This window comes from Canis lupus, chromosome 9, assembly GCF_003254725.2.
Source record: "Canis lupus dingo isolate Sandy chromosome 9, ASM325472v2, whole genome shotgun sequence".
In the NCBI taxonomy this organism is placed as follows: domain Eukaryota; kingdom Metazoa; phylum Chordata; class Mammalia; order Carnivora; family Canidae; genus Canis; species Canis lupus.
Window position 1 is genome coordinate 11,698,703 of NC_064251.1, and position 17,680 is coordinate 11,716,382.

A 17,680-nucleotide genomic window follows, 5' to 3' on the forward strand; every position below is an offset into this window, starting at 1 on the left:
ATATTCTTTTCTTTCAGGACATTGTCTCTCAAGTTTTGACACCACATTACATATTTAAGCCTCTCCGGTTGCAAGAAGCAAAGACTCAAGATATGTAAGAGGATTTGTGGAGATTCATGTGCCCTTGGAAAGGCAGGGAGTCAGGTTAGCCCTAGAGACTTCTCTGTCAGCTTCATGGCCCCTTCTCTGCTCCTAAAGCCTGTTTAGTTTCTTTGCTTCTTTTTTCCAATGGGCCGTCCTCTACTCAACTTTCGTTTGTTTCCTTAAAACTTCACCTTGAACTTGGCCTCAGCTTCTTCCGGCCCTGACTTGACTTCTCTCTGACTCAAGATGACATTTGTGAAGGTAATAATCAAGCAATCTCATCTAAGCTTTTCAGATCCATATCATGGCCACAGCCTGAGCAGGGACCAGCTGCCAGGTCACATCCTCAGCATCCCTGGTCCAATGTGCTCAGGGTGGGTAGGTCCCACAAAGCAAGGTTGCTCAGTGTGCAGGGCCTAATAGAAGGGATGAAGAGATTGGCAGGCATCGTGTAGTCACTCCTAGCCTATTATTGAGCAAAATCTCAAGTATTTGTCCTGTTTTTGCTCCTAAATCATTTAAGTTTTCTCATCCTTGAACATAGGAAAGCCGTTTTCCTCCTTTCTGCTTAGGAACATCAAAGGTGGAAAGAAACTCATAGTTCACCTGCTCCAGCATATTCCAGGGTGTGTTCTAAGTAAGTTCAGGTCCAATAGGACCTAAGTAAGTTCAGGTCCACTCTATTAAAAAAAAAGTCATATTTAAATACAGATATTCTAGCACTTTTCTTGGGTTGTAGTTCACACCAGGAACATACTTCCCAGTGGCCTGGTTTGGTTTGTAGGATCTCTGGTCTTCTGCATGGATGGACACCTTGGGTCCTGGATTCTCGAAAGCAAAAGGGAGTTGTAGACCACTCTCAGAGGGGACCAGCCATGGACCCCTTAAAATTGTTTGCAAACTTGAGTCAGTGTTGTGTAGATGTGTGTGTTTTGTATGTGCACCCGTATGTGCACCCATGTGCCCTTGAGCATGTTTCCTGAGACAGTGTCCATAGCTTTCATCTTACATGTGTGACCAAAAATATGGATAAGAACCACTGCTTTGAAGGGACACTAATTGGTGTGCTTTCCTGAGCCAAACTTCTTTTTTTTTAATTTTTTAATTTTTAATTTTTAATTTTTTTTGAGCCAAACTTCCAACTCGAACATTTTATCTGCCACAATTGATTGCCATCCAGCTAATATGAAAAAACAAGAAGCTTCACAGACGAAGAGTCTTGCTGATTACTTAGGAAGGTCATTTTTTCATTTTCTAGATATGAAAACTCTTACTAAGGACCAGAGAAGGAAAATATAAGTTTGCTTAGATCAGGCAACTGACCGAGAAGCAACTGTGTCTTTCCTGTCTCCCTCCCTCCCTCCCTCCCTCCCTCCCTCCCTCCCTTCCTTCCTTCCTTCCTTCCTTCCATACCTCACCAATCCACTTATGATCTATCTCCCTAAACACTGCTACACATTAGTAGAGGACCAAGCATTGTGTTGTTACACATTTCCCCATTAAGTGATGTAGCAACCCGGGTGTTGGATATGACATTCCAAATTTTTTTACCTTCCAGGTAACGAAATTAAGGCTTAGAATTTACGAAACTTGCCCAAGGTTGCCCAGCCGGCTGGTGGCAGAGCTGGGATGGTTAAGACCGCGTTTTCCACCGCTCATCAGTGTGGCTGCTTTGTGTCACCTCTGCCCCAGGTGACAAGCCGGCTGTCTGCGACCGAGCCTCCCCGGCGGCGCCCGGGACCGCGGGGCTCACCTGCGGCTCCGCGGGGGCCCCCGGGCGTCGGACCCCGCCCCCTGGCGGCAGGTGGGCGCGGCGCAGCGCGGCGCATGCTAATGAGCCCGCGGCGCGGCGCGCTGATTGGCTGGCGGGGCCCCGCGGCTTTCCCGGGGCGGGGCGAGGCGGGGCGGGGGCCGGGTCCGGCTGGAGGGGCGCCTCCCGCCTCCCGCCTCCCGCCTCCCGCCTCCCGCCTCCCGCCTCCCGCCGCCGCCCCGCGCTCCGGGCCGCCCTCCTCCCCCGGGGACGCCGCGGCGCGTGCGGGGCTGGCGGCCGCCTTCGCCGGGGGCTTCCCCTGCTGCCGGCCGCGGGCGTCCTGGCTCCGACTGGGCGCGGGGTCCAGGATGACGATCCGACACCAAGGCCAGCAGTACAGGCCGAGGATGGCATTTCTGCAGAAGGTGAGCGCGGTCGGGGGGCCTGGGCCCGGGGTGCGCGGTGCGCGGTGCGCGGGGCCCCAACTCCGGGAAGTGTGCGCGGAGATGCTGGGGAGGCGCGGGGCGCGGGGCCGGGAGTGGAGGGCACCCCTGGGGGCCGGTAGTGCTGCTCGCTGTCATTAAATGACTTATTTGCTCCGTGTGTGCGTGTGTGCACGCTCGCGTGTGTTGTAAAGACTGATGGTTAGATGTCCACGGCACCTGTTTGTAGCGGAGACTCTGAAGCCAGGGGCGATGGTCCGCTGGCCGCTGCAAGACAACCTGTTACTCTGGAGAGGAGGGCGCCAGAAGGCGGCTCGGCCGAGGCTGTGTCAGGTGTGAGAGAGGATCCTGGCATTACCATAGGGCTCCCAGATGTCGAATTAACATTTTTGCCATTTCTCTAACCCCCAAGAGTGTGTGTGTGTGTGTGTGTGTGTGTGTGTGTGTGGTGTGTACCCAGAGACCGCACAAAGATGGTGTGATTTGTAGGATAAAGGGACACCTTGCTCTCAGCACCCCTAGATGCCTCGTTCAGGTGTGTGTATTGGTGGATCTCGGGTCTGTCTGTGCGGGCAGCAGAACTCAGAGCCTCTCCCTTCCATTGCAAAGGCTTTCTCAGAGCAAGTGGCGCGGCACAGGGTATCCTTCCGGGGGGTGCTTGGGATGTGGCATGTATCTCGTGGGGTGATGCGTTGGGTTCGAACTGGACTTTTGAGATGACTGGTGTCGGGGGGATGGACAAAGGTTAGGTCCCAGATCTCTTGCTCACTCTTCATTCCATCTACAGCCATATTTCACAGTGCAGCGGACGCCTTTTGAGGCTTATCTTGTTGAGTAGAATTAGCTGAATGCTTTGTGACAGTTAAGAGCCCTGCCTTGAGCCCTTGGAGCTTGGCAAACTGCTGTAGTTGGTGACTGTCCTGATTTGGCCAGGGCTTTCAATGCTAAAACCTGCACAGTCCCAGGCACCCCCTGGATGGATACCCTGTGGACACAGTGGGTCACACACGGTCTACCTGCTTCAAGAAGCTTGTGAAGTATTCCAGGTAGTAGAGGTGTGAGGATTGTCCATAAAGCAGAGAGGTGGAGTGTTGTCTCACTCAGAACCCTCTGAGCCTATATTGCAGACCCCTTTATAGTTCCTAAAAGCAGGAGAAACCATCTGTGTCTGTTATCCGAGAGCCATAAATCATCTTCCAGGATCTTTCCAGCACTGCCTTCTTCTCCCAGACAGCGGGGCAGCCCTGGCTTGTGGAGAGGCTCAGAGAGCAAGTCTGGAGACATTCTGTGTTCTGAATCTCGACACTCTTTTCCATCGTGACTGTTATCTGGGAGATTTTCGTCTCTTTACCTGGCCTTCTGACTGGTGTCGTGGTTTCCAGCCTCCCTCCACTACCCACCCCACCCCTAGCCTGCCTACCTCTACAATATGCTTCATAAACACATTGATTTTCTTTCCTAAACGAATGCCGATCTCCTCAACCTAAACCCTTCCACTGGCTTCTCATGTTCGCAGGATAAAGTGTAACCTGCTCAGCTCAGCCACTCGGGATCCTGCTTCCACTCATCTCTCCATCTCTTTACCTTCCACGGGCCTTCTACGCCTGCTCTCCAGGAAAATAAAACAAAGCAGCCACAGTACATGGAATCTGGCCTCGACAGCCTCCCTACCTTTCTAGGAACCCTGTGCCCTTTCATACATACCCAGGCTCCTCTCCTGGGAACACTCTTTTCCCCCTTCTCACCTGCCAACTTCCCACTCCTCCTCTGGGAAGGCTGGTTCTCCCCAGCCCCTGGAGCAGAGCCACTTCCTTCTCTGCCCCACAGACCCTGCCCACACATCCAGGATGGCTTTTTCCCTTTGCCTTGTGGGGAGGGACCTGCCTGTTGTGTATTCTGGGGCCCCCAGTCAGTCACAGAGCTCCTTAGAGCTGTACTCAGGAGCCCTGCTCTGGGAGGCGGGGGTCCTTGACAATGAGCCAGCTGAACTAGATGTCCAGCTTTCTGGAGAAGGACCCAGACCAAAGGAATGTGGACATGGGTGCCAGGTCATTCACCGCTCAAGGAATAGTCATTGAAATATTCAGCGAGTATTTATAAAGTGTGCTGTGTCCCCATAGCGGGGACGTATGTGCATTATCCCATCTGGTCCACAAGACAAACATTATCATCACCATTTACAGAAGAGGAAATTAAAGGTCAGAGAGGTGACTTGCCCCAGCCATATAGCCACTAAGTGATGGAACCAGGAAAAATACAGAACTGCTAGTCATCTGTTGCCAAATGTGATACTATGCTATGGGCTTGGGGTGGAGTGGGGCTGTGGGAAAGCCTGATTTAAGTGCATAGGGGATGTGTTGCCGAGAACCCAAGGATAAATGGGGTTTCTAGGCAGAGAAAGAGAAGGATGTTCTAGGCAGAGGGAATGGCATGTACTGTGTGAGAGTGTGTGTGTGTGACACACGATGGGCCACTCCCTATGGCTGTAGCATGCGTGGGCTCCTGTCCTAGTGCTGGCCTGTCCCCTCTGTGATTTCCAGATCACCATCCCAGCCAGTGCCGGTTGCTGCTGCTCTTGGGACACACCATGGCATTGACTCTCTTGGTGCCATGTGGAGAAGAAGCCTTCGGTTAGATGCCATGCTTTCTGGTGTGGCTCCTGACATCTGCCTTTGCTCGGGAAGGGAGTGCGGAAACAGAAATATTAGGATGTGTGGGCAGAGTATGGTATCTTTTTGTTTGTGTCATTTCATTCAACATGTGTACATAATCGTGCACTGATGTGCTAGGCGCTGTGCCAGATGCCAGAGACACTGTAGGGATTAAGACATGGCCCCTTCCTCCCAGAAAGACAGATGCATAAATAAGGAGAGACGTGTTACCAAGGTCATGGTAGACCTTGTGAGAGGAGATATATATATACACACACACACAAAGATATGCATATACGTATCATACAAAGTGGGGGACGGTCAGTTCTGCCTGGGGTGGGGGGGATCAGGACAGGTGTCATGAGGGGGTTGTAACTGAGTTGAGGTATGAGAAAATGAGTTTTCTTTGCCAGGAGGATGGGAAGATGAGCGACTGTTCAAGGAGATACAAAATGCAGATGCGTGAAACAGCACTCTGGTGTGGGAGAGATGTCAGGGCCTGGGGTGGCAAGAGTTGATGGATGTTAGGAGCCCAGACCTGGGAGCTTTGGACGTCGTGCTGAGGAGTTGGATGCTTTCTGCATTTGGGGAGAAGCTGTTTGATGTTTTAAAATGAGTCAGTTTACGTGCTTGAAGGATGATTGTGATTCGAGGGTCCGGGTGCTCCTCTATGCTGGCTGCACTTAACGGTATGTTGATATCAAGTCCCCATCCTTAGGGTTTCTGATTTGCTTACCAGGTAATCGAATAATTAAGCGCAATGGAACCCAACCATTGGAGTTTTTTTTTTTTTTTTTTTTTTAAAAAAAAAAGCTTCCAGGCGATTTGACTGTACAGCCGAAGTGAGAGGTCCTGGGACTGTTTGGCAACATTTGGAGACATTTGGGGTTGTCACATCTGGAGACGAGGGTGCTACTGGCATCCAGTGGGTAAAGGTAGGGGGGCTGCTCGCCGTCCCTCAATGCCCGGGACAGCTGGCACTACAACGAAGAATGGCCTGGACCCCAAATGTCAGTAGTGCTGTGGTTGGGGACCCTGAGCTGGGGGTCACACAGGAGGCTGGAGATGTGCCTGTCGAAAGGCAGAAGCCAGACAGGCAGAGCCTGACGGTCCAGAGGGGAGTTTCGATGGTCCCACGAGGCAGGATTTAGTGGGCAGGTAAGACTCATCTCAGGAAAAAAGCAGAGTCCGTGGAAGTTGGCTGCTATTGTCTGGGGCTATCTAGAATGCTTCCCGGGCCTCGACCAAGATGGGAAGAGGAGGATTTGGGGGACGACCACTGAGTACTGATGAGGGTATGGGGTTCAGGAGGGTGCATGCAACCGCGGGGTGAGGTGGCAGGGGGGCAGCTGTCCTGTGTGTGGCCAGGCTTGTTAGCAGGAGCACCTTCTCTCTGTTAGCAAAACAACTCTGTGGTTCTGGGTCACTCCGCCTATCTTTGTGTAGAGAGAAGGACTGATTATTATCATCCCCCTGGGAGCCTTCTCCGGCTGGAAGGAAAATTCTAGCCCAGAGATCTTGCACAGTGAGTGACAGCTCCTTAATGTGAGGAGCAGCGTGGGCGTGCAGGGTGGGCTGTCGGGGCCATCAGAGCCATCGTGTCTGCTCCTCTGTGATATTGGGGTTCCCTGGCACGCCTGCAGTCACGTCGCAGCACGTTGGCTTCTGAGAGAGGAGATGTGGGGCCGGCACCCTCTTCCTGCCACTGTCCCCCAACACGGGGTCATGGGTGGCCTGGTTGTGCGGCATTTATCCGTGCCGGGGAATGAGAGTTGGCTGAGTCTGGTTGGGAGTGGGCTTGACATTTGCGGGTGGGGAAGGCCGGCCTCTTCCTCATCTCCCGGGGACGCCCACGGGACACCAGGGGGAGGTGTGACAGTTGGCAGCTATTTGGAGTAGAAAGGCCATGGCTTCTCGCCGGCTCTCTGGAGAACTTGGAAATGGTTGGGATTCTCTCCTCTCTGCGATGGGCAAAGGGGTTTTTCTCTTGGGCTGGATGATAGAACACAGAGTCTACTCTTTTTTTTCGGGCCACCATGACAAACTATGGGGGGCCCTGTGGCTTAAACAACAGGAATTTCTTTCCTCACAGCTCTGGAGGCTGGAAACCCAACACCAGATGTGGGCAAGGTTGGTTTCCTCTGAGGCCTCTCTCCTTGGCTTGCAGGCAGCCGCCTTCTCCCCGTGTCCTCACCCGACCTTCCCTCCGTGTGCGTCTGCGTCCTAATTTCCTCTTCTCATAAGCACACAGCCCTATTGGATTAGGATCCACCTGATGACCTCATTTTACCTTAATTACCACTCACATTCTGAGGTACTGGGGATTATGGGTTCAACATGTAAGTTTTGAGGGACACAGTTCAGCCCATACCAGTGAGAGGCTCTCACTGTTTCCTTGGGTGACTGGGGAGACCCCTCAGAGGACTTTATGTGAGGAAAGTTCTAAGGAAACTTGAGTGGAATTGCACTGGGCTGAACGCCCTCAAAATGTCCTCGAGGTTCATGTAACGCTCCCTCCTCCCACCGGCCCTTTTTTTCTGTGAAGGGTGACACACCTGCTGCAAAGAAATGTGACTCCCCTCATTGTGTTTTTAAAATAACTCTCATTATTCCTCCCCTGAAGATTATTTTCAAACTCTTTATAACTAGATTTTTAAAAAAATGTGACAAGAAAGAATCCAATCCACTGACTTTCTATCCGAGGAACTCAGATTTCCAACTCATAAGGCAATTTCTATTTCTTCAATATCTGGGCCCCCTGTTTCTATGAAACATTGTTGTTTCATCCAAAAAGTTTTTGAATAAATATGGGATTTCATCTGGCAGCTAATGTGGGAATAGAGGAGGCCTGAGTCCTTGTGTCAGAAAATCGGGCACTTCCTGGAGTGGCCTATAAATCCGAGGCTCATGGTTAGTTGAGAACTGCAGAAGGAGTGACCCCCATAACCTGTAGCTCCTCAGGGCCCCATGTCCAGGGAAGTGCTGGCCTTGCCGCTTTGTTCCCTTGCTGTGGCAGGCTCTCTGCTGACCCTGTGGCCAAGACTGTGTCAGGCCCTGGCACTGCAGAAGGCCGAGGATGGCAGCTCTGAATGGACCCGAAATGGATAGTTTCTGTTCCAGAACAATCTGTGAGCCAGGAAAGTGGGCAGATGGACATGCACTCATTCTTGCTCCCCAGCATGACCGTTCCCCTCCACTGCAGCTGGGTCAATCTCTCTATCATTCTTTTTAACATTGTGTTTTATTATGGTAAGAACACTTATTGTGCGAATCTACCCCTTAAATTCTGAAGTGTACAAGCCATATTGCACAGCAGATCTCTAGAGCTTATTCACCTTGGTTAGCTGAAATGTGATGCTTATTGGTTGGCAACTCCCGTTTCCCTTCCCGCAGCCCCTGGCACCACCATCCTACTCTTTGATTCTATGAATTTAGGTGCCCCACGTAAGTGGGATCATGCAGTCCTTCTGTGACTGGCTTATGGCACTTGGCAAAATGTTCTCTGGGTTCATCCTTATTGTCGCACACTTATTGTCACAGAGTTTCCTTCTTTTTAAAAGGCTGACTCGTGTTCCATTGTATGCCTGTGCCACATTTTCCTTATTCATTTGTTGACGGACATTTAGGCCGTTGGCATGCCTTGGCGTTCATGAGCCCTGCTGCCGTCAATACGGCAGTGCTCGTATCTCTCTGAGATCCTGATTTCAAGTCTTTGCCATATACACCCAGAAGTGGGATTGCTGGTAATCCTGTTTTTGATTTTTGGAGGAACCTTCATACTGTTTCCCAAGCAGCTGCACCGTCTTGCGTTGCCACCGACAATGCCCGAGGGTGCCAAGATCAATCTCTTCATTTTTCTGCCTAGAGGACCCCGGGGCCTTCTCAGGCCATCCCTCCCTTGGATAGGAGCCCCTTCCTCACCCCCGAGGGAGATCCTGTTCACCCTCCATGCACATTTTTTGGAGATCTTCTCAGCCATCCTTCTCATCTCTTGGCTTCTATTCCAGTTGGCACCTTCCTGGTGATTCGGTGCCTAATTCAGCCTGCACTTGCTATCTGCTGAATAGTCTGTGCATAGCACCATACTAAGAGCTTTAAAAGCTTCATGTTGGTTAATCTTTAAGACATCCCTCTGATGATAGAGGTACTATTGTCATCCTCTTTACAGAGAAATGAGTCTTAGTGAAATTTCAGTGATTTACCTAGCTTATACCTTGAGTAGGGATTTGAACTAGGCTTTTTCTGCACCCAGATCTCTAGCATTTATCTTAGTTAACTTTTTATTTTCATATAAATGTCCTCCCAGCCCTCTATGGACCTCTTTTACCTTGTTGTATCACCCCCCATAGTGCTGCACACTTAATAAAGCTCAATAAATACCTGTATTTGAATGGCGAGGAGAATAGAGTTTTTGTTCCCAGGCATCTAAAGAGGGAGAAGTGCTTGCTCATGACCTGGTGGGGGGTGGGGGGGTGTGAGGGGGAGGAGGAGAGGCAGAGGGTGAGGGAGAAGCAGACTCCTTGCTGAGCAGGGAGCCCAGTGGATGTGGGGCTCGATCCCAGGACCCCAGGATCATGACCCGAGCAGAAAGCAGAGCGGCAACCGACTGAGCCACCCAGGAGCCTTGATAAAGTATTCATCTTTATGCTCATGTATCTTTATGAGTATAAAACATATCTGTCCCTATAAGGTATTTTTACACAATTAATGGGATTCTAAGAGATTACAAAAGTGTGTCAATTACTTGGGCACAGACTATTGGTGTCCCGTTTTATGGTAGAGAAAGGATATGTAGAGAGGTTAAGTGAAATCCCACAGTTAGTAGAAAAAGGAAACCCTACAGAGCTGTGAGAACCGTGGGTTTCTTTTCTTTGTACCACAGCCCCTGTGCAAAGTCTAAAAGGACTGGTAATTGTAAAGGGCTGTACGGAGTGGGAGAGTCTTATTTCATTTAAAAGCAGGAGAATAATGATGATATAACTGAGTTAGTTACATTGAGGGGAAGCAGGTGAGTCAGTGACCTGTTTTGGTTTGGGTGGAGGCTAGAGAATGGACAGGTTGGGTTTGGGGTACGGCCCTCCGGGTGGATACATCTAGCTGTATGCAGGAGAGGGTTTCTGGATAGAGAAGGACAGGGAAGATTTTCGTTCCTATTTGCCCATTGGTAATCTGTGCTTCTGCTCCTGCTGTCCCCGGAGCCTGGAATGCCCTGGTCCCCCCCCCACTCCATTCTGGTGCCTGATTCCTATTCATCTTTTGAAGATTTGCTGCTGGAGTCCCCACTCCTGACCCCCCTCCTGGCACTGTAGTGTTCTTCACGATACCATGATCTCACCTTTGTCATTGTACTTCCCATGTTGGTCCATCATCACATCCTCACACCAGACAGTGAGCTCCTTGGGCTTGGGGACTGCATTGCCTTATCTATGGTTTTCCAGAGTCAGTTATGACTGGCTGGTTGTTGAATGACTGGCTGACCATCGCAAGCACCCAGCAGGCTGGGGGAATGTGTGGTTTCTTCACGGGTGAGGGGTTTCCTGGGGGAGTGTGAAGCTTGAAACCTCTGATACATGAGGTCCTGTCAGTGTCCATTGTAAACATTGACAGGAAATACATCTGGGTTTATCTTTTTTTTTTTAAACTGTGCCAACCCAGTCTTTCTTTCTTTCTTTCTTTCTTTCTTTCTTTCTTTCTTTCTTTCTTTCTTTCTTTCTTTCTTTCTTTCTTTCTTTCTTTCTTTTTTCTTTCTTTCTGATTTATTCATGAGAGACACACAGAGAGAGGTAGAGACATAGGCAGAGAGAGAAACAGGCTCCTCGCAGGGAACCTGATGCGGGACTCAATCATGCCCTGACCTGAAGGCAGATGCTCAACCACTAAGCAGTTTGTTTTGGCATCCCCCCATCCGGTTTGTTTTAAAATATCCTTCCATTGATTTCACTTCCATTTAATTTTCTCAGGTGGAAAACATTTTTTTTTCTTAATAAAATTAAAAAAAATACAGAGCATCAGGGCCATCCTCGTGGATGTCCTCCTGGAGTTCACTCTTCCTTGGACAGGTCACCGATTCTCTTTGCTTCACCCCTCCCTCTGATACTCATGACTAATCCATAGCTCTGACCCCTGTCTCTTTCCCTTGGGACATTCGGTTTCCTGTCACCTGCCTGACCCGGTGGTGGCTCTCTCAGTCGGCATTCCAAAAGCAGAAGCTTTTGCTTTCAGAAAGTGCTCCTTCCTTTGCACTTCCTACATTTTCTATTTTGGTGACTGGCGGCTCTGATCACAGGAGTGCCACCCTCACTGAACAAGTCAATCACTTGCAAGTACAGTTCACTCGAGTTAACTAGAGCTCCAAGAGCAGTGCCCTCCTATCTCCCCTGCCCTGGCCTTCGTGTATATATTAATTCATGCATCAGCTGCCTAGTGAGTACAACCTACGTGTCCAGCAGTGTGCCAGCACGCACAATAACAGCATCGGACAACAGCAGACAGGACACCTGTTCTTAAAGAGCTTACTTTCTAGGGACAAGGGAGACGCACAGTAAGCAAGGTAATCAGTAGGTAGAGAATTTCCTATGTTAGAAGGTGGGTGCTATGGAGAAAGCGAATAGGGGAACAGGAATACTACAGGTGGAGTTCCAGGTTGTAGCGTTAAGTACGATGGTCAGGGTGTTAGCAGAAGAAGGTGGTGAGTGAGTTAGCTACGTAGGGAAGAATGGTCCAGGCGTAAGGAATAGCCAGAGCAAAGGCCCTGGGGCAGGAGGCTGGGTATGTGCTTGGCATGGTCAGGGAACAGCAAGGTGGCCAGGGTGGCTTGGATCGGAGGGAGCTGGGGTGGGGGGCAGTGGTAGGAGAAGAGTCAGGGAGGAAGAAGTCCCAACCATGCAGACCAGTAGGGGAGCTTTCCCATTGCCTCTGAGTGGAAATGGCCATTGCAAGGTTTCGAGCAGAGGAGTGACACGTTCTAAAATAATTGAAAGACTCTCTTTGGCTGCTCTCCTGAGAAGGGGCAGAGGTGGTGGGGGTGGTTGTGGTGGGGGGAGCCCCACTATTTCTTGCTGGAACCATTGCAGTAGCTTCGCATGGATCTCCCCGCTTTTCTGCACCTTCTTCAAACATCAAACTTCTTCATACTTCAGCATTCTTCTCTCTGTCTCGGGCCACATTTCCTGAGCATGGGCTGAATTATGCTACTGCCCAGCAGTCGCTGCTGGAGCAAAATTCACGCTCTGGGATGGCATTCGAGGCCCATGGTGATCTGGTCCCTACCTGTTGTTCCTGTTTCGTCTGCCCCTGATGTCTGCGCCGCTCTCTCCCTGGATGTTGGCTCCTGTGTCTTCTCACTTTCTGTCCAGCAAAATCCTCATTGGCTGAGTCTCACTTTCCCCTCTGGGCCCGTGAGTAGCTCTACATTGGAGCACACATCTCTGAGCCCCCCACACCCAGTGAGGGTGTTTGTGTCTGGGAGGCACACGCTGAATCTGGTTGTGTTGTGGTTCCTCAGTGTCCATCTAGGTTGCAAGCTCCTGGTGGTAAGCTCCCTGTATTCATCTTTGCACCTTTTTCTCCCTCCATGCTGCAGAAAGGGGCCTTGCTTGGCTTTTGAAACAGTTCTGGTCAGCCAGTGGTTTTGGTTCTGTTTTGCAGATTGAAGCTTTAGTGAAGGATATGCAGAACCCGGAGACGGGGGTCAGAATGCAGAACCAGAAGGTTCTGGTCACCAGTGTCCCTCACGCCATGACAGGTAATGTATCTTGGGACATAGTCTTGGCCTGGAACTGTCCACATGCAGAGGTTGTCAGTCTATAGCTGGAGGTCCAAGTTTAGCCTATGGCATGCATCTGTACATCAAGTGTTATTGGAACACATCCACATCCTTATTTTTAAAAAGATTTTATTTACTTTGAGAGAGAGAGAGAGAGAGAGAGAGCGCGCACAAGTGTGCGTGCATGTGCAGAGGGGAGTGGCAGAGGGAGAAGGAAAAGCAGACTACCTGCTGAGCAGGGATCCCAATGGGGGTCTCCATCCCAGGACCCTGGGATCATGACCTGAGCTGAAGGCAGATGCTTTACCCACTGAGCCACCCAGGTGCCCCCCACATCCCCACATCCCTATTTATATATTATCTTTGGCTGCTTTTGTACTACAATGACAGACTCAGGTAGTTGTGCAGAGACTGAATTGTGGCCCACAGAACTGGAAAAACTTACAGCCTTTTACAGGGTAAGTTTGCTGATTTCTGGACCACAGCCTCCTTCTGGGGAAGGGGTCAAAAGGAAAAGGAGAAAAGGAATCAGGAGGTCACTTTGTGAAGCCATCCCTCCCAGGAGGTCATTTAAAAAGCTTTTACAGTCACTTTCTGTTTGCCCTGTTTTAATTAAATCAGGTGGCGTTTAAAAAAAAAAAAAAAAGTACATCTGGCAGAAAAATATTGGTCTCTGCTCTACCCTTTTCTTATTCCTATTGACACCTTTAGCTACCCCATGTTGATGGCACCAGGGTCTCTTTTCTCTGGATGTGGGATAAAGGAACATCATTTGAGGATGTCCACAGAAGGGATCTGAATCGCAGAATAAGAATGAATTTTTATTAATATGTTGTATGTGTTTTATGATTCTGGTTTTTCAGTGGAGAGTATGTTTCCTAATGAGACAGTTGTCCTCAGAAACAGATTTTCAAAGCACCAGCCTGGGACTCGCCACTCTGCACCACTCCTTGTGACCCTGCACTCTCTCCCCTACCATGACCTATTTTTCACTCAGGGTGCCCTGGTCTTGGCAGAGGCAAGCTGGCTAACAGTGTCCCATTTCCTTCTGTCTGCTTGGAAGGAGCGCCCATGCCAGCAAAGTGTTGCTCAGGGTTCCTGGAGTGCAAGCAACAGAAAATCAACCCAGCTGGTTGGAACAAAAGAGCCATTGATGGAATGGGACAGAGTAGCTCACAGAAGGAAAAGGAACTCTGATGAGCCACACTTGGGAAAGGCTAGGAACCAGAGTAGCACATGGTATCCAAAGAGCAGGGATTGATGGGCAGACTTCTCAAGGTGGCTCTGCTTTCCTCCAGCATTTAAGATGTCCCTGGGGCAGTTCTTCCTAAAGGCATCCCTGCCCCTGCCTCCACTCCGCTCCTGGTTGTCATTCATTCTGGCCTGAATTCTCTGCTGGATTGGGAAGCCCTTCAAGGGGAACTATCTCGTCTTGCTCATCTGGGTAACTCCAGGGCTTAGCATAGCTCTTGGTCAGGGTGGAGGTTTAACAGAAATTTATTTAATGCAGGAGTCAGTGCTCCTCGAGCACTGTGCAATAAGTCCTGGACGTTGAGTCAGGTGCCCTGGGGTTGAACCCTACAGGTACCTTTTTAAAGCTGTGTAGCCTTTGTCTTAATCATCTCACTTTATTTATTATTTTTAAAATATTTTATTTCTTTATTTGAGAGAAAGCTCACGCACACTCCCACACACACAAGCAGGAGAGCAGCAGAGTGAGAGGGAAAAGCAGAATCCTCACTGAGCAGGGAGCCCAATGTGGGGCTCAAATGGTCCCAGGACCCTGGGCTCATGACCTGAGTTGAAGGCAGATGCTTCACAGACTGAGCCACGCAGGTGCCCCTTAATCTTCTCATTTTAAAAGCAGGAATAGCAATCCCTGTCTAAGAGAATGATTGCGGGAATTAAGTGAGGTAGTCCTGTGCACACCGTCGGCCAGCATGGATGCTTGATGTGTGGTGATAGCTAGCAGTTTCCCACACTGTGTCACTTAAGACCCACGATAAAGTTTGGGGTAGATGTGACCATCTGCATTTTGCAGCTGGGGCCATGGACGAGCAGAGGGGTTCAGCAACCTGTCCCTGTCACTAAACTTGCACATGGCTGAGCTTGGATCTGACCCCAGCAATGTGACTCAGGTGTCCATCCCCTTATCCTTGGTCAGCGCACATAAGCTACTTTCTTTCCTTGCACACGGGGCACCCTTGGCTCCTGGGTCTGGGCGAGGTGGCCCACCCTGCTGTGTTTCGTGTGGCTGAATTTCGGCTGCCACTGGAACAGGACTCAGGGAGAAGCCTTGGGTCCTGCGTCAGCATTAATGCACACAAATTGGGTAATCAGCATCTAACTCCTCGGATGGCAGGTGACCCAGACCTCTGGGGATGAAGGTGGCTGACGTGGGAGCCTGCTGCGCTCTTAGCATACACCATGTGGTGCAGATGCTGGTGGCCCTGTAATCTTATTTGGTCTATTTTAGGAAGCAGTCAAGTGGATGAGAAAACCCTTGGCTCCTTGGTGGAGAGCGCTAATCAGTCTGCTGTCTGCCTGAGTCTCTCTCTCTCTCAGTCTGCATACCTCTGAGTGGCATTCAAGGAGACCCGGGGTGGAAAGTCTAAAACATCCAGTCCTAGGAGTTTAAGGAGGATTTTAGATGGAGAATTTTGCTTTAGAAAAGCCAACAAGGGGTGAATAAAACAAAAAGCAGCAGAGGAGATCCCACTGAAAGGAATAATGGTGGTAGACAGACAATTTGTGCCTCATGGCACAGAGAGGAAAGTAAGAATCGCATGTTGTTCACCCTTAGCTGTGGGCAGGTAATTAAGCCTGGAGAGTGAGTGGGTCTTATAAGGGCCTTCTCTGGAGGGGCCCAGAAGACATGCCCCTTCATGACCACTGAGGAGAGAAGTATCATTTGGAATAGTCTAGCCACAAGGACAATGGCAATGGTGTCTCAGACCCGGATCCTCCTTCTCAGTATGTTCTGTGGGTCAGTCCCTGTGTAGGCAGGGACCCAATGTGACCTTGTAAAGCAGGCTGAAGTTGCTGGAAAGTATAGCCATTGGTATTTGCAAGATGGCATCTGAATTGGGGTAGTTGGTTCCAGGGCATCTTGTCTTTCTTTGGAGATGCTACTGGGCTCCTTCTACAAGGAGCCTGTTCTGCTTATGGGGCTGCAGGGCCCAGGGTGAGGAGGAAGCACATGGTTTCCTTGGGGTCCTATAACAGTTTTAGATTATTGGTGGAACTTGGCTTGCTTTGGCCCTTAGATAAAGCTGAATCCTTGGGGGGCAGGTGGGAGGGGTGCTTGTGTCCTGATCTCTCCTGATCTCATCCCTGTCTGCCTCTCCTGCTTCCCCCATGCCCCCACCAGTCCTCACTCTGCATTGTTCCCAGGCCAGCCTCTAAGACTTGCAGACTCCCAAGTGGAGTCCACATCCCATTGTCCAAAGTTGTAAGTCAACCCATAGTGTTACCAAATATGTCCCATCCTTCTGCTTTGACCAAAATACCTTCACAGTGACCTGACAGGTCAGGTCTGAATTTAGAATGTTCTGACTCCTCAGAGTTCTGCCTGGGAACTTGGGAGCGTAGGAGAACCATCCCCTCACTCTTAGCTCATTCCCACTTTTCCTCCCATCTCTTGCTCTGACTTACCCTTGTGTGACCAGACTCCATCTGGAGCCCCACAGACAGCATGCCTTGGGTCTGTTTTTTTTTCAGTGTTAAGACTTAGGCTATTTACTTTTTATCTGTTGAGTGACAGTCAATGCACCAATTGTAAGGTAAGAAAAGAAGTACTACAAGAGAGGTAAAGATTGAGGGTGTGTGTGGGAGGTTAAACTAGCAGACTGGCTGAAGTCAGATCTTGGATGACCCTGAATCATGGCTGCAGGGTTTGGAGTGAACATAGTAGGGAGCAGTGGAGAGGAGTCCCTGAAAGTTGTAAGCAGAAGAGGGATGAGATCGCAGCTGAGCCCCGCAGAGACTCAGGCAACAGCATGGAGGAGGGTGTAGAGGTCAGGGGATGTGCTCGAAAGCTCTGACGATGGCCAAATACTTCTGGTTTGCAGGAAGTGATGTTCTACAGTGGATCTCCCAGCGGCTTTGGATCTCCAATCTGGGTGAGAGCTCCTCAGGCACTCGGTCAACAAGGATGGCCATGTGTGCAGCGCCACCAATGAATCTCTGGAGGGTAGAGACGAAATGGAGGCTTAACCTTTGTCTCTGAGAAATGGACATTGGAGAGACGAGGCATTCATGTGCAAAACAACCAGATCAAAAGTGAAGGCATGATAATGGGGGTGGAGGGATTGTTGTTTAATACAACAATATTGAGAGCACGTAAATAATAGATAATTGGAGAAGAATCCGCCAAGACAGAATTCTTGGAGGGGGTGATGCACACATATAGCTGATTTCGAAAGAAGGTTATGCTTGGGAATTGCGGAGGGGAGCCCGACGGTCTGTCTTCCCAGAGGGGACACTAGCCAGAGCAGTGGTGTAGAGATGGAATGAATGAGACAGGGAGTGGGAACGAGGGGAAATTGGGAGACATGACTTCAGCTGGGTGTGCAGGGCAGGGGAGGAGTAGGACTATAGCTGGCATGTTTGCAAATTCCAAGTTGTTTTTTTTTTTTTTTTTAAGATTTATTTATATATTTGAGAGAGAGAAAGAGCGTGCGCTCACATGGGCACGGGTGGGGGAAGGGCAGACTGAGAGGGAGAGTCCTAAGCAGAGTCTGCACTGAGCCAGATGCGGGGCTCGATCCCAGGACCCCAAGATCCTGACCTGAGCCGAAGTTACAAGTCAGCTGCTTAATCAACTGGGCCCACCCAGGCGCCCCTGCAAATTCCAAGTTTTATCTGGGAGACAAGTCATAGGAAGCCATGGGGGATTTTTGAACATGGCAGTATGTATGATAATCATATGTAAGCGACGATGTCTGCAGCAATTTGAGGGGTGGATTGGAACAGAGAGACTCTAAGG

General features: G+C 50.1%; 1 protein-coding gene across 1 annotated transcript in view; it reads left to right on the top strand.

The window, feature by feature from the left end:
- The first annotated feature begins 2,055 nt into the window (after window positions 1-2,055).
- Window positions 2,056-17,680, top strand: part of RGS9 (regulator of G protein signaling 9) — a 68,594-nt gene continuing 52,969 nt past the window's right edge. The window contains 3 exon segments of the mRNA XM_025436648.3: window positions 2,056-2,259; window positions 12,576-12,672; window positions 16,764-16,814. Of these exon segments, the coding sequence (XP_025292433.3) occupies window positions 2,203-2,259; window positions 12,576-12,672; window positions 16,764-16,814 (205 nt within the window). The 5' untranslated portion in view covers window positions 2,056-2,202.